We start from the raw sequence: 13,953 nt of genomic DNA, 5'->3' as shown, positions 1-13,953 counted from the left end.
CCCCACTCACACACACAATAAATTGTGTATTGATACTATATATAATACGTAAATCGACAAGACAATTCAATACTGAAAATAATTGTTTACACGTTTATTAGGAGCGAAGAATATACAATAATTATGCAATCCACTAAAATGGATTTACAGCGGAATGAATGTTTTTGGGTTTTCAATTTTTTTGGATTTCAGAAGTCGTGCTTAAACTTATTTCTTGTAACGGTTTTTACCGAGGATCAACATTAATAATAACAATAATAATAATAATATTAATGTCGTGACTCTTCGGGGGTTGTCAAAGCGAGACCAGTCACATATGCGATGTTGCAATTAGAAGTGGCTTCTAAGGGCCGTTATGGAGGCAGCTGCAGCTTCGAGAACTAAGGGCCAGTCCCGAGCGCTCGCAGTTTGCACAGCAGACCGATATCCCATTGATGTTTCCGACGTAGCCTTTGTTGGGGCTGGCCAGGCAGGTGTTACATTGGTCCCCTTTCCAGCAGTCGCCTGTTATATCTGCATAAAATGTAAGTTTACATTAACGATTAGTTAACGAAAGACACGTAGATTTGTTGTTATCCGTGTCTGTGAACGATAAAGTTTATTTGTTTTCGCAAAACTAATCAAAATTGATTTATTTATTTTGGTCTAACTACATGTTCGCTATGTATTTAAACTTCTTAAAACAATTTAGCAAGAGAAGCAACAACAACAACATAAAGTTATCGAACCTGCAGGATCATAGCACGTGCAGAATGGGCGTCCGTCGGGTTGGTTCCCGGCGCGGCAGCTTTTGAGACACTTTGGCGAGCACACCTTCACCTGTCTGCTCCCAATCCGTACCGTCCAGAAGCGACCAGCCTCACACGCGTCGCATTTACTTCCTGTGACACAGTTGGCTGAAACACAAAATAAAGATTGATTGATTGATTGATTGAATGATTGATTGGTGTTAAACTCATATTTTACACTGCATTAGTTCATATAAGTATGTGTATTCTTAAATATCATTTTTAACGAAATTACTATCACGAGGAGAACCCCTGGCTAACTTGCATTCTCGATTAAACTGACTTGTTAATTTTTTATTATTATTGTATTCATTTCAATGCATTAGCTCATCGTATTAATCATTTGGGGACGACACATTCCAAATTATTCATAAGAACCAAGAGATAAAATAGAAAATTATAGAGAAATGAAAAAAAGAATCATTCCAAAGAGAATCGGTCCTGGGACCCCTGAATAGTAACGCTATCGACTTGAGCACTATGCTATGTGCTTTGTTGACAATTATTTTAACGAAAACAGCAGAAACAATCCCGAAGAGTTCCAAGATTAAGTGTTTCAATGGCTTAATATTTATTAATTTTCGTGATGATTTCGAGCTTACACAACAGTATCGGGTGTGTTCTCTATTCTATTTCAATATTTGCAATACTATTTTGAAAATTGCCAACTGGCCCCATTCATACAAGTTGCCACTATTTTCCCATTTCAACAATTTGTTACTTTGCGATTTGTACCAAAAAAATATTATAACCGAGATCACAGGTGGTTAGCGTGTGGCTATGATATTAATTAGTAAAATCATCATTTTGAATGAAAAATAATGAAATTTTAACGAAAAATCAACTTCTCTGAATATTAAACAAGGTATTCAATTCAAAATCACCCGAAAACATCGCTTTAAACAGACTGATCTGATCGATGACTGGTAGGTCACACGAGTTTTGTATCGTGTTATTTCTTAAAATTTGACCCACCGTTTGTAATACTATTGCAAGATATGTACATTTCCAGAAAGACAATTCATTTTTGCGTTGAATAAGACCATGTTCAAAGAAATCGCTGCACATTTGATGAAGTTATTGCTGTTCAAAGCGATGCACCTTGTTTTCGGGTGATTTTTAGTTAAATACCTTGTTATATAATTATATATTTGATAGTGATTTTTTTCCTGAGCAGTTGAATTTTCGTTATAATTCGATCATGATAATTACATACTAATTATTATCATAGCAACACGCTAACCACATGTGACCGAGATATTCCGAACTTTTTCATAAAATACAACAACCTCCGTGCTAGTGCGAAGACATTCAGGGGAAATTACTACTGTAAGGAGTTTGTGTTATCGCATCAAACGCAGTGAGCTCCCTTTGGTGATTCTTCAACATAAACTCAAAGATGCATTGAATATATATAACGTGAGGCCAAATATTTGGTGTCCACTTAATATATTAAATAGGAAATCTCTTTAAAAAGACAAAATCGGAATTAAAATTAATACGTAGACAGGGTGCGTGATCAACGGTGTTCACAGGGGTTCACACACGGGCTTGACAGAATGTAAACACACCGTTAAGAACTGAATTTTTTTCAAATATCTCAAGTTCTTGAAATAAATTTGCATACATTTAGCGCATTAAAGACAGTTTTACTTGCAGTTTGTGCCGATATATTCATATTTAAGAATAAATCATTGAATACGTCTGAAATCGGTGCCAAAATTTCACGTTGCGTGCAGCATAATCGTGGAAATGATTGCGTTACTCGACGGATTTTAAGCCAAGAGCACAGGATTATTAAATAAAGAAATTCTAATGTATGAAGCCACAAGCAGCATCAAAAACAGAATAAAAACTTTCATGTATGCACTAGTTCAAAATCTTAACAAATGTTTTAAAAAGTTATTTGAAGACAAACACCACATACCGGTGTGCTAACATCCATTAACGTTCACTTGTGAACCCCACACAGTCACGTAATCCTGCACCTTGTATATGGTATTATTTAAATAATTACAAGAGGACCACGACACTCGCGTGACTTCTCGGACAGCATAATATGAGCCGGGCTTGGGAAAACGGGGCTTAACGCACATGCGTAAAGTGTCGTACCATATTGGCCTGTGCAGTGCGTACAGGCGTATATGTATCAGGGGCGACACTTTACGCCTAATCTGTACTTCTGTTTTGAAGAGACTTCCGTTAAACGAAAAATTCCATAAAAGCGGAAAGTGTCGTTCCTGACTAGCCTGTGCGGACTACACAGGTACATCTTGGACGACACTTTAAGCACATGTTTAACCACGTTTTCCAACAGCGAGGCTTTTTAAGTCAATGATAAAGTATCACTAGTATTCAAATACCGTTAGCGTATTCACATTGCGCAAGTGATGAAATCGAAGACAATTTCGATGAATATGAAACTTTACTTCATATCGCTATTAATAATGTTTAAACGTTTTATTATTTATTAAATAAATGGTATCAACTGGAGAAGTTGAAACAAAGGTGTTATTTAATTAAATTCTTAATACTAGTAAACTGCAACCGAAATTTTAATACATTAAAAATAAGGTCATGTAATTTAAATGCCCAATCAATTTAAACTTTTTTTTTATCACCGATCTATAAATAAGCATGTACTGTAACGCGCGCTGTTTTTATAATATTTACTAATTTACTGTAAGTTAGTCACGTGATCTGAGACAGTTGGGACAATGATTGAACAAAAACGCAAAATGAAACGAAACGTTTCGATATAATTAAATATTAAACTGAAGCCCTATTAATTTTGCTATTAATATTTCGATTTATTATTAAGATAATACTTATATTTAAAACTTTATAGTTTGTACTTGTCAAAAAACAACAGCAGCTGTATTCTAGGCCAACTGACAGGAAATCATGAGATCATCGTGAAGGTAATCTTATGATCGACTTTTAACCAACTGTTAACACAGTCATAAGTGTTGTACCGCGTACATAGGCCAAATATAATAATTTACTTATTTCATCTAGACCATCTGTCAAGACCGTCATAAGTGTTCGTGCCGCGTACATAGACCAAACATATTTTTTTTACTTAATTATAACAACGCACTTAACATTCTCAACACACCATACGATGAGGAAAATTGTGCAAAACTACGTTCGGTTTTATTGTTAAAGTTAAAGATATTATTATTACTTTGTTTTAACCGCTTAATAACGTCTAATCCTCAAAAGTCTGCAACCATTACTTGTATACGCTAAACAATTGCTGTACGTATGCATTCCCTTAGTTTATAAAATTTGCCTAATTTAAATTGACATTAAATATTCCCGCTGCATAATTGTCGCAAAAATCTAGGTCAAAAGTAAGCTTAGACGGCTAAACCTACAAAATGTTTAGTTAGGTCACGCAATCTTTTGTTGGGCATAAACTTTGATGATAAGATAAATGAGTTATTTACCACATAAATGAGAATGTTCAATGACAGATATCTTCCAAATTCCTATGCAAGGTAAGAGACAAATCCCTTTTAAACATGATCAATAATAAATTCCAAAAATAAATCACAGCAACTTAATAAATATGTACTCACACGCTTGACCTTTTACAAGAGCCAAAATGCTCAGCGCGGCAAACAAACACACACACTGAAAAAACAACAACAGATTATTAATTTATATTTAAAAAAGAGTGATCATTTACTTTAATGTCAAGCGTAATTAAGCAATACACTTAAAACAATAATAATTTATAAGCTATTATTCTTTAATACATTTGAATATAAGGCAGCTGAAAGATTTTGATATTAACGCGTAATGTCTTCATTTTTTCGACGTCAACTGGCATATCATGCAACGTGATAGCCAAAGATTTGTTAGCTTTGACCAATTAAATGCATTCATTAACAATGAATTGCAAGAAATAGTCGTACAATGCTATATAAATACAATGATTAAGAATTAAAAATAAAATAAAATCATAATCTACCATTCTTATTATTGTATAAGTAATTATGAGGCTCCACTCATTCAACCAATATCATATCTGGTATATAATATACGCATCAATTCAGTAATACAATAAACTGAACATTATACAAAAGGCATGACTTACCAAGTATCTATTCATGATTTTCACGATGAAGTCAGCGTGTCAAGACTTGGATATGAAACAGGCCAAGAAAATGTCCGGCTTATATATACCCCGTTTCACATGGAGTGTTGATAAATGGGCGTACGTGTGCAAATGGAGTGTTGCGAAATGGCCGTACGTGTTATATGAAAGAACAACATTTAGTTTTTAACAGGCACTCCCCAAATGAACTAAATTTCACCAGATATTCCCCCAATGAATAGGTTTTCATCAGGTATTCCCCTAATGATTTTTGTGCTGATTCGTTTATTTCGTAAGGCTACCACCGTAAGCAAACATGTACCATTTTTTATAGATTGTTTGCAGTCTAGACGTGCATTAAAATTTCACGTATTCATTGAATTGTGTTCACAATGTCTAAGCTTTCATTACTGTTCATGTTGCACTTGTTTTATACAATGTAATAATGGGCCCATTTTTCAGTTCAACCGTTTAAAACCTATTCATGCGAGCTTCAAAATAACATCATATTAGTTGGTTTGACGTAAGCTTTATTTATTGTATTGTTTAGCCTAAAATGCACGTGAGCACATCGTTATGCGTGTGTAGTGTGAAAATAATTACTGTAATTACATACCAGGCGTTGTTTGCGCATGTGCACATTGCCTTAAATAAAGGTTATAACATTTTAATAAATATATAATAGTTTATTTACAGAAGGAAACATCAAGTAAAACCAGATTATACAATTCCACCCTAACATGGTTTTATTTCAAAATACATTTGGCTTGAAGCCCATGAGTATACATACATATAACTCATAATGTAGTCAACATTGGTCAATGACATACAGGCATATACATATATATTTTTTAGCAATTTAAATTTAGATTTAACAATACATAAATTGCAACTCTCTATGCCATTGCACGATTATTTAAAGTTGCATTAAATCGTGTCTATTGAACAGAGTATAACATCGTCAAAACGGCAACCGACAGTAATTTACATAAAAGTCTATTTTTAAAATTATTATCAGTTATTTTCCATTGCCTAAGCGAACTCACAATCTAACAGCATTTCCCCTTAAGAGAATTTCGAAACACCACTTAAAACTCTGTATTAGCGTAAACATGTTTACACATGAACAACACGTGCGCGCGTACAATTTATTGATACATTTAGGTCACGGTTTGGTTGCTTTGTTCGAGCTGCATTTACATTTCAACGACACTTGACTTATAAACATATTCGGCCGGGAAGATAAACAAGGATTCTAAATTAAAAAGACGAAAACATTAACCGATGAAAAAAAAAACAACAACAATGACTCTGTGTCAATATTGTACGTAAATATCTTAAGAGCAGGGGAGTAAATTAACTTGAGCGATAGATCCTGCCTGCTTTAAGGCAGATATAAACTCTCCATCCTGCCTGCTTTAAGGCAGATATAAACTCTCCATCCTGCCTGCTTTAAGGCAGATATAAACTCTCCATCCTGCCTGCTTTAAGGCAGATATAAACTCTCCATCCTGCCTGCTTTAAGGCAGATATAAACTCTCCGGTTGTAGCATCAGCTTCAACGTCACGTGACCAGGGACGACGGTTACTTCACATTCAAATTGTATCCACATAGTTCATACTTTATTTGGTTCTAGTGGTTTTATTCTTGTTTACAAAAATAACATAGAATCACCATTTTATTGTGCATGCATACGCCATATAATGGCGTAAAAGCTTCAGTCGTCTCCACCATTATCATGATATCATAATCTCGTTCATCATCATGTTTATCATAATTATGAATATCAACAACGCCATCGTCATGACCATCATCATCGTCATTTGTATGACCTCTTTTCATCATTTACTATAAGAGCAGCAAAAGTAACATCAACAACACCAATAATTTGAACACATGTATTTTGAATTATGTAAATGCGTGCACATAACACGAAACAAACACGAATTTTAAAGCCTTAACAATTCTATTAACGACCCAGTGTAACGGTGTCCGGCTTGCGACCGGGAGGTCAAGGGTTCGATCCTCACAGTGTGAGCGTTCTTTAGATCTCACCAAGGACAGCAAGTACTAGTTATACCCAACAAGTTGACTCGAGAGCGTTTTAATAAGCCTTTGGCTTTCGATGCAATTGAGCGAAAACAAATAGGTTAAAACTTAATTAATGTGACTTCTAGAGTCTTAACAACGTTTTACTATAAGGACAAATGCCCCCCTGGCGGTAATGTTTCGAACGTAGGTGAACTATTAGAAAAAAATGTTCTGACCTAGTTTGATGAAAATTGGAAAAACAATTTTAGTTTGTTAACAATCTTTTTCTTTTATTTGACATCGTTGCCTAGTTTTGACCCCTCGTGACTTAGTTTCAAAAGCGGACAAATCCCTTGACCAAGTTTCATGCAAATCAGACTGTAAATGTGGCCTCTTGCGTGTTAATAAGGCAAATGTTGACGGACGATAGACGATCATAAATATTGAGGCGCACATATTCACATGATGGCTAGTATATTCGTAAAAAACCCCTTCCAGCACCAATACTTTTGCGTTACCCACGACACTGTAACAGATGGATAGACAAAGGCGAATCTATATATCCCATCTCCTCGTAAAGTGGGGGAATTAAAATAAATCATTTACCCAAAATGGTGTGTTAAAGGAAAAATGGCGAGAAATTGAAACTCAAAGAATTGTGTGTTATTAATACAAATACTGTTTTTCGATGTGAGCAGAACGTTTTGTCAAATATTGACGTTGTGTGCACATCAACACGTAAATTGATTCATACTGCTCTCATATATACACCGTACAAGGATCATATTGTCTTACGTTTCTTTGTTAATCGAGATAAACCTGGTCTTTTATTGATGTACCTGTAATAAGAAACCAGGAAGTTTTAAAGGGACATGTTCACAGATTGTCAAAACGACAGTTTTCAAACGTTTTGTCACAGATTCAAGAATAAAACAACACTGTACATGTACATCCGGGAGCGTTAAGATACTTATGGCGTTGACTCATACTGAAAATACTATTTCGTGCTTGGATAATGATCATTTTGAATGGATGAAGTTAAAACATGAAGCGATTGGATGATTCAGAATGGTTCTGTTGTTATCGTTAAATCTTGTAACAGCACGCGGATCACTGATAACGCAAGCTAAGTAATCACAGTCGGGATGACAAGGTGGTTATGGATATATCCTTTAAATCCAATAAGTAATCACAGTCGGGATGACAAGGTGGTTATGGATATATCCTTTAAATCCAATAAGTAATCACAGTCGGGATGACAAGGTGGTTATGGATATATCCTTTAAATCCAATAAGTAATCACAGTCGGGATGACAAGGTGGTTATGGATATATCCTTTAAATCATAAGTAATCACAGTCGGGATGACAAGGTGGTTATGGATAAATCCTTTAAATCACAGTCGGCATGACAAGGTGGTTATGGATATATCCTTTAAGTAATCACAGTCGGGATGACAAGGTGGTTATGGATATATCCTTTAAATCCAAAACAAACTTGTTCGACCCCGATAGGGACAAACTTTTTTCTTTCAATTTCTTTATATAAAATTATATTCTTGTTATTATAATAAGGCTCTTAAGGGTTCCGATGTTTAAATTTAACATTTCGAGGCATTTATGATACTCTTTAAAATCTTGAGTCTCTGAGCAAGTCGCTTTAAATAAAACTACAAACACCTAAATAAAACTGCAAACACTATCTCATCAAAATGGCAGCATTTTCTTCATCTATAACAGAAAAGGGATCTGACTCAGAGATCGCATTTTGGTGTTCAACATGCGAAGAAGGAGGCACTTGTGTTGAGGCAGAATTCTACTGTGAAAAGTGTGTGAAATGTTACTGTGGAAAATGTATTAAACCACACAGCGAACTTTTTACAACTCATACCGCATATGGGAAAGGGGACATGGAATTCTGGCCCTTCCAAAGGCCGTAACAGAGCTACTAGAGAAATGTGAGATACATGCTGATGAGAAAATCAGATTTTTCTGTGAGTTGCACAATAAGTTGTGCTGTATTACATGCATCACCCAAAGTCATCGGTAGGTGGAGTCATTATTTGTAGCATGTGATAATTAATAATATGTATGACTTTCATATCATTTAAGCTAATAACGATTTTTATGAATTATTTTTTTATATTGCTTTCATAAATATAATCATACATACATATATCACGGTAGAACCATTTTTCTTTACAATCACAGATTAATAAATTAATGTATTTGTTTTTTATACATCAGCTTTATTCATAAAACAAAATTGTAAAATAAATAAATAAAATACTTGTCATGTGTTGTTGATATATCGCCAGTATGTAGCTGCGGTAATCTTTTTTTAAGGTCAGATGCAATATTTGTATGTTAATTGTTTTTAAATCATTTTCTAAGCATCCTTCTTTACGGTAGAGTTGTGAAACATGAATGCGCACACAATAAATATCAATTTCAAAATAGTATGATGGTCATACATTTTTTATGCATTAACTTTTAGTCCCACAATCGACATAGAAACTTCATTCCTCCTCTGACAACTCTTTTAATGGACAAACACCACAATATGAACAAATCCAGAAAAATTATCATATTTACCAAATATTTACCTTTTTTTTCTTTTTTTTTGCTAGTGTCTGGTGTGAAGTTATGGTAATCGCTTCAACTATGTTCCTACCCGTTAATTGTCTCCACAAAGCCTTTTACTTGATGCACAATCAGTTGGTATACTGGTCTTTTTATTATGTGTTTCCTGCGTTGACGTTCCATTGTTTGTGTTTTTGTTCTGTTTATCAGTATGCATTTTAATATTGTCTACAATTTTGTCCTCGGTAATGGGTTTGCCACCCGCTTCTTATTTGAGTAACGATTGGAATTATTTATTTGTGAGTTCTTGTTTCGGGAAGTTTTCTCCTTTTTACAATGTGGTGTTTTTCATCTGTGTACTTCGAAAAAACAGAAGATTGCGCAATATGTTCATTAGAAACTACTTGGGATGGAATCGTTATATGTCATATTCTTGAATGACGATTGACATTTTCTTAAAGTTCAAGCTGATGCACATATATTGCCATTCGAGGTGGGCTACAATTATCTTCTTACAGTTTTCCGCCCTGTGACACGCATATAGTTGCAAAAATCCGAATTCCATGCTGTTTGAATCGGACAGCAACAACTTAAAAAGGCTGAAAAATATGACTGAAGTTAGAAGGCAATATAATTCGCAATGTGCTTTTTATTTCCGTTCAATGAATCAAGCAATGTGACGCGTGCCATTTGTGTCCTTCATACAAAATAAGAACTTCCTCGATGTTAAATCTCGAAGGCATGAAATTAAATTGTCATGTCCTGTATAAAAAATAGGCTGTTGGACCACCTAGTGGCGAAACAGTTCCTTGTGGTCAAGCCCTGTTTATCAATCAACATCCAGGGATAAAACAAAACATGGCTTGTTGTCAAACAGTATTATCATACCGGTTATATATTGTAGGGCATAGTTTTAAAACAAAATGTTAGTCGGTCAACGTTCAACATGTTCAAAACAAAACAATATATACAGTGAGTTATTATGAACACACATTCTTTTTCGTGTGATAAAGTCCAAATTAGTGAAGGGTAAACACAATTTGGAAAGTTCATTTGATATTATACCTTTATTGCCTAAATATGATAATAAAATACAAATTAATGAAACTTGACAACCAAGGTTAACAAAATAAAAGCGAATTTCAAGAAATTAGGATCCAAATAGCACGTGAAACATATTTTCCCAAGGCGTTTACAAAAAGTTTTTAACATAAACTAGATTGTTCCAGGATATATGCTTATTCATTCATATCCATTATTTAATTAAAGAAACATGATATTTTTCCAGTCAGTGTTCGAAACTACCACCAGTCACTCATGCTGCCATAATCCAGTCACCATTGAACATTTCGCACGTACAAGTAAAAATGAAACTGAAACTGGACAAATTAAGAAAACTACATGCACACAGAGAAATAAGCATTCAGTCTGTAGAGGATTCATTTAAGGAACAGTTGTCAACAATAAGAGAGCAGCGAAAGCAAATTAATGAAGCGTTAGATAAGCTGGAGAAGGGAACACTTAATGAGTTGACAGCTGTAAAAGAAAGACTGACAACTGCAATGCGCAATGATGTGGTCAACTGCACCAGGATTTTTGAAGAGTTAAAATCTCTAACGGACACACTCCAGTATATCACCAATAAGAGCACGTACCTCTTATTCATAGCTAATACGAAATGCCTGGAAAAGATTAAACACTCAGAAAAGTTTCTGCAAGAAACTTCAGTGAAAGTGAAAATTCCAGACAAGATAACATTCCAAGCTGACCCATACATCAAGCAGTTTCTTACCCAGTTGTCGAGTCTTGGAAAGATTATTGAAGTAGATTCAGAGGCAAAGAGTACATGGTCACTGCCTGGATGGAGAATGTTTAGCCAGTAAGGCTTTATAAAAGGAAAGAGGGCCATGTGCCGTAAAGCGCTCACCTGAGACCCTAAGGAACTCAACTTTTCTGAAAATATGGAGTTCAGAATAATTTAAGTTCTTTATGAAACATACATATAAAGTTTCCAAGCAGATTTTTATTTTTACATTGGATGAGATATCAGAAAAACAAATGTTCTGACCACGTTTCATAAAGAAATGACTTGAAATTTAACTTCTAGATGTTACTAAGCGTTTATTATTTGACCTAGTGACCTATTTTTTTTATCTCACATCCAAGTTTCAAATTTCGCTAAGATTTCATTTGGACAAATGTTCTGACCAAGTTTAATGAATATTTGACTTAACACGTGACACCAAGAGTGTAAACAAGATTTCACCATAGCCATATAAGTAAAACGGTCTCGCCCCCCTGGCGGCCATGTTTTTTTTTTTCAACAGAGCAAAAGCATGTTCAAACTTGACCCAGATTAAATAGGTTATGGCCAAGTTTCATGAAGATTGAACTAACATGTGACGTCTAAAGTGTTAACAAGCTTTTACTAATAGCCATATACGGTAAACTGCTCCGCCCCTGGTGGACATGTTTTTCAACGAACCGGACTCATTTGCGAACTCAGCCAAAATATCATGTTCTGACCAAGTTGCATGACAATTGGAAAATAAATGTCACTTCTATAGTATTAACAAGATTTTACTAATGCGATATATGGAAAACTGCCCTGCCCCCCTGGTGGTCATATGTTTCATTGGGCGGAACCACTTTCGAATTCAGTCAATATATCATAAGAACGAATGTTCTTATCAAGTTTAATGAAAATTGGACAAAAAGATGACTTCTTTTAGTATAAACATGCAATTGAAAACTGCCACACCCCATCGCGGCTATATTTTTCAACAGGCCGCAGCCATTTTCAAACTCACATGAGATATCATTAAAACACATGTTTTGACCGTTTGTGTTTTCATGAAGATTACACTAAAAATGTGCCTTCTAGAGTGTTAACAAGCGTTTACTATAGCCATAGTAGGAAAACTGCTCCGCCCCCTGGTGGACATTTTTTTACACAGACCAAAAACAATTTTCGAACTCGACCCAGATATCATAAGATCATATACATGTTCTGTACAGGTTTCATAAAGATTGGACAAAAATGCGACTGCTCTAGTGTTTACACGGTTTACTACTGTAAGGATAACTGCACGGCTACCTGGCGACCATGTTTATTAACGAACCGGAACAATTTTCGAACTCAGCTCAGATATCATTAGAAACAATTCTTCAGACCAAGTTCTATGAATAATGGACTATAAATGTGACTTCTAGTGTCAATAAACTTGTTCTTTCATTTGACGTAGTGGCATAGGATTTGGCCTCAGATGACCCAGTATGAAACTTAGGCAAGATATTATTTGGACAAATGTTATGACCAAGTTTCATGAATATCTGATAACAAATGTAGCCTCTATGTTCCAAATGTTTACGACAGATGACGCACGAGTGTAAACGAAGATCACAAAGCATACAACGTTATGCTAAGGTGATCTTAACACAGATAATTATATGTAGTATTTATATGATCATTTCAAAGTTGCCCGGTACGGTAAATTTATTTTCATTTCGTTGAAAATGCATTTTAGTATAACTTGTTTTCAGATGTGGAAGTTCTTCCGTGTCATTGACCTTGTCGACTAGTGTGTTGCTAATGTGATTTCGGTACCGCCTAAGCCGCAGGCTATTCAACAAAATTATCTTCCTGACGAAGTAAACACTGTCGATGAGCTAGCCTTTTACTAGTTTAACAAGTATTTGTTTAGTTTTTTTGGTGTACATCGTCCATAATACATTGATGTAGTATTCGGCTTTTCCTTGATGTATTGTGGTGATGGTAAAACTAACTGTCAATACAAAATAAACTGTGCGTTTTGTCCTTAATTTAAACACGCATAATTTAACCCTTATTTATAATCGAAATTAAACGATCATAATCACGCTACAGACGCTATCCTGCAAACAACAACATTTATCAAAAATTGAATAATGTGGGTTCGCTATACAAATTTGACCCTTTTTGACCCTGAAAGAGGAAAACACGAATATATAAAGTAAATGTAAAACTTTAACAATTAAAACGGAATGAACAAAGACACATAATGTTGGTGTAAGCGATACGACGCGAACGTTAGCGGTTCGGTGAACCCGGATTTAGTTGATAAACACCCATCCCGCGCGAGGAGAAGGATTTTGCTATTAGCAAGTACACGTTAATTGACCGTCCTCCTCCGCCGTGTGTTTTGCAATATCGCAAACTTAGAATTTTTACCATTAAAAAGTATAGATTACAGTACGAGTTTAAGATCGACACACTTGTCGGCATTTCTTGATATCTAATATATTTTCCATAACAGATACTATATTCAGCTGCTTTTAATGCAAATGTGATACACTACAAAGTGAAACACTTATTTATCAATATTAAAGACCTCGAGAACTGGTCTTACCCTTGTACATGACTCCAGAGTGTCGCAACTATAATCTTGAGTCATTTACATCATATTTT

The 13,953-nt window shown here is 34.9% G+C and overlaps 1 protein-coding gene across 1 annotated transcript; it reads right to left on the bottom strand.

Annotated features, from left to right (window-relative positions):
- Nucleotides 1-79: 79 nt before the first annotated feature.
- Nucleotides 80-5,046, bottom strand: LOC127844969 (uncharacterized). The gene is made up of 4 exons (XM_052375566.1): nucleotides 4,894-5,046; nucleotides 4,373-4,427; nucleotides 729-896; nucleotides 80-513 (listed from the first exon to the last, which is right to left on the bottom strand). The coding sequence occupies exons 1-4, from the start codon at nucleotides 4,906-4,908 to the stop codon at nucleotides 344-346; spliced, it is 408 nt and encodes a 135-aa protein (XP_052231526.1). The 5' UTR covers nucleotides 4,909-5,046; the 3' UTR covers nucleotides 80-343.
- Nucleotides 5,047-13,953: the final 8,907 nt, after the last annotated feature.

Source organism: Dreissena polymorpha, chromosome 9 (genome assembly GCF_020536995.1).
Source record: "Dreissena polymorpha isolate Duluth1 chromosome 9, UMN_Dpol_1.0, whole genome shotgun sequence".
Classification (NCBI taxonomy): Eukaryota; Metazoa; Mollusca; class Bivalvia; order Myida; family Dreissenidae; genus Dreissena; species Dreissena polymorpha.
Note: the sequence above shows the minus strand (reverse complement) of the source record. Positions and strands in the feature narration are given on the sequence as shown.

Excerpts from the sequence above, each read along its gene's own strand:
- LOC127844969 (XM_052375566.1), bottom strand. Across the intron at positions 897-4,372 it reads TCTTGTAAAAGGTCAAGCGT|CCAACTGTGTCACAGGAAGT; the intron begins GTGAGTACATAT and ends TTTGTGTTTCAG. Across the intron at positions 514-728 it reads CACGTGCTATGATCCTGCAG|ATATAACAGGCGACTGCTGG; the intron begins GTTCGATAACTT and ends CATTTTATGCAG.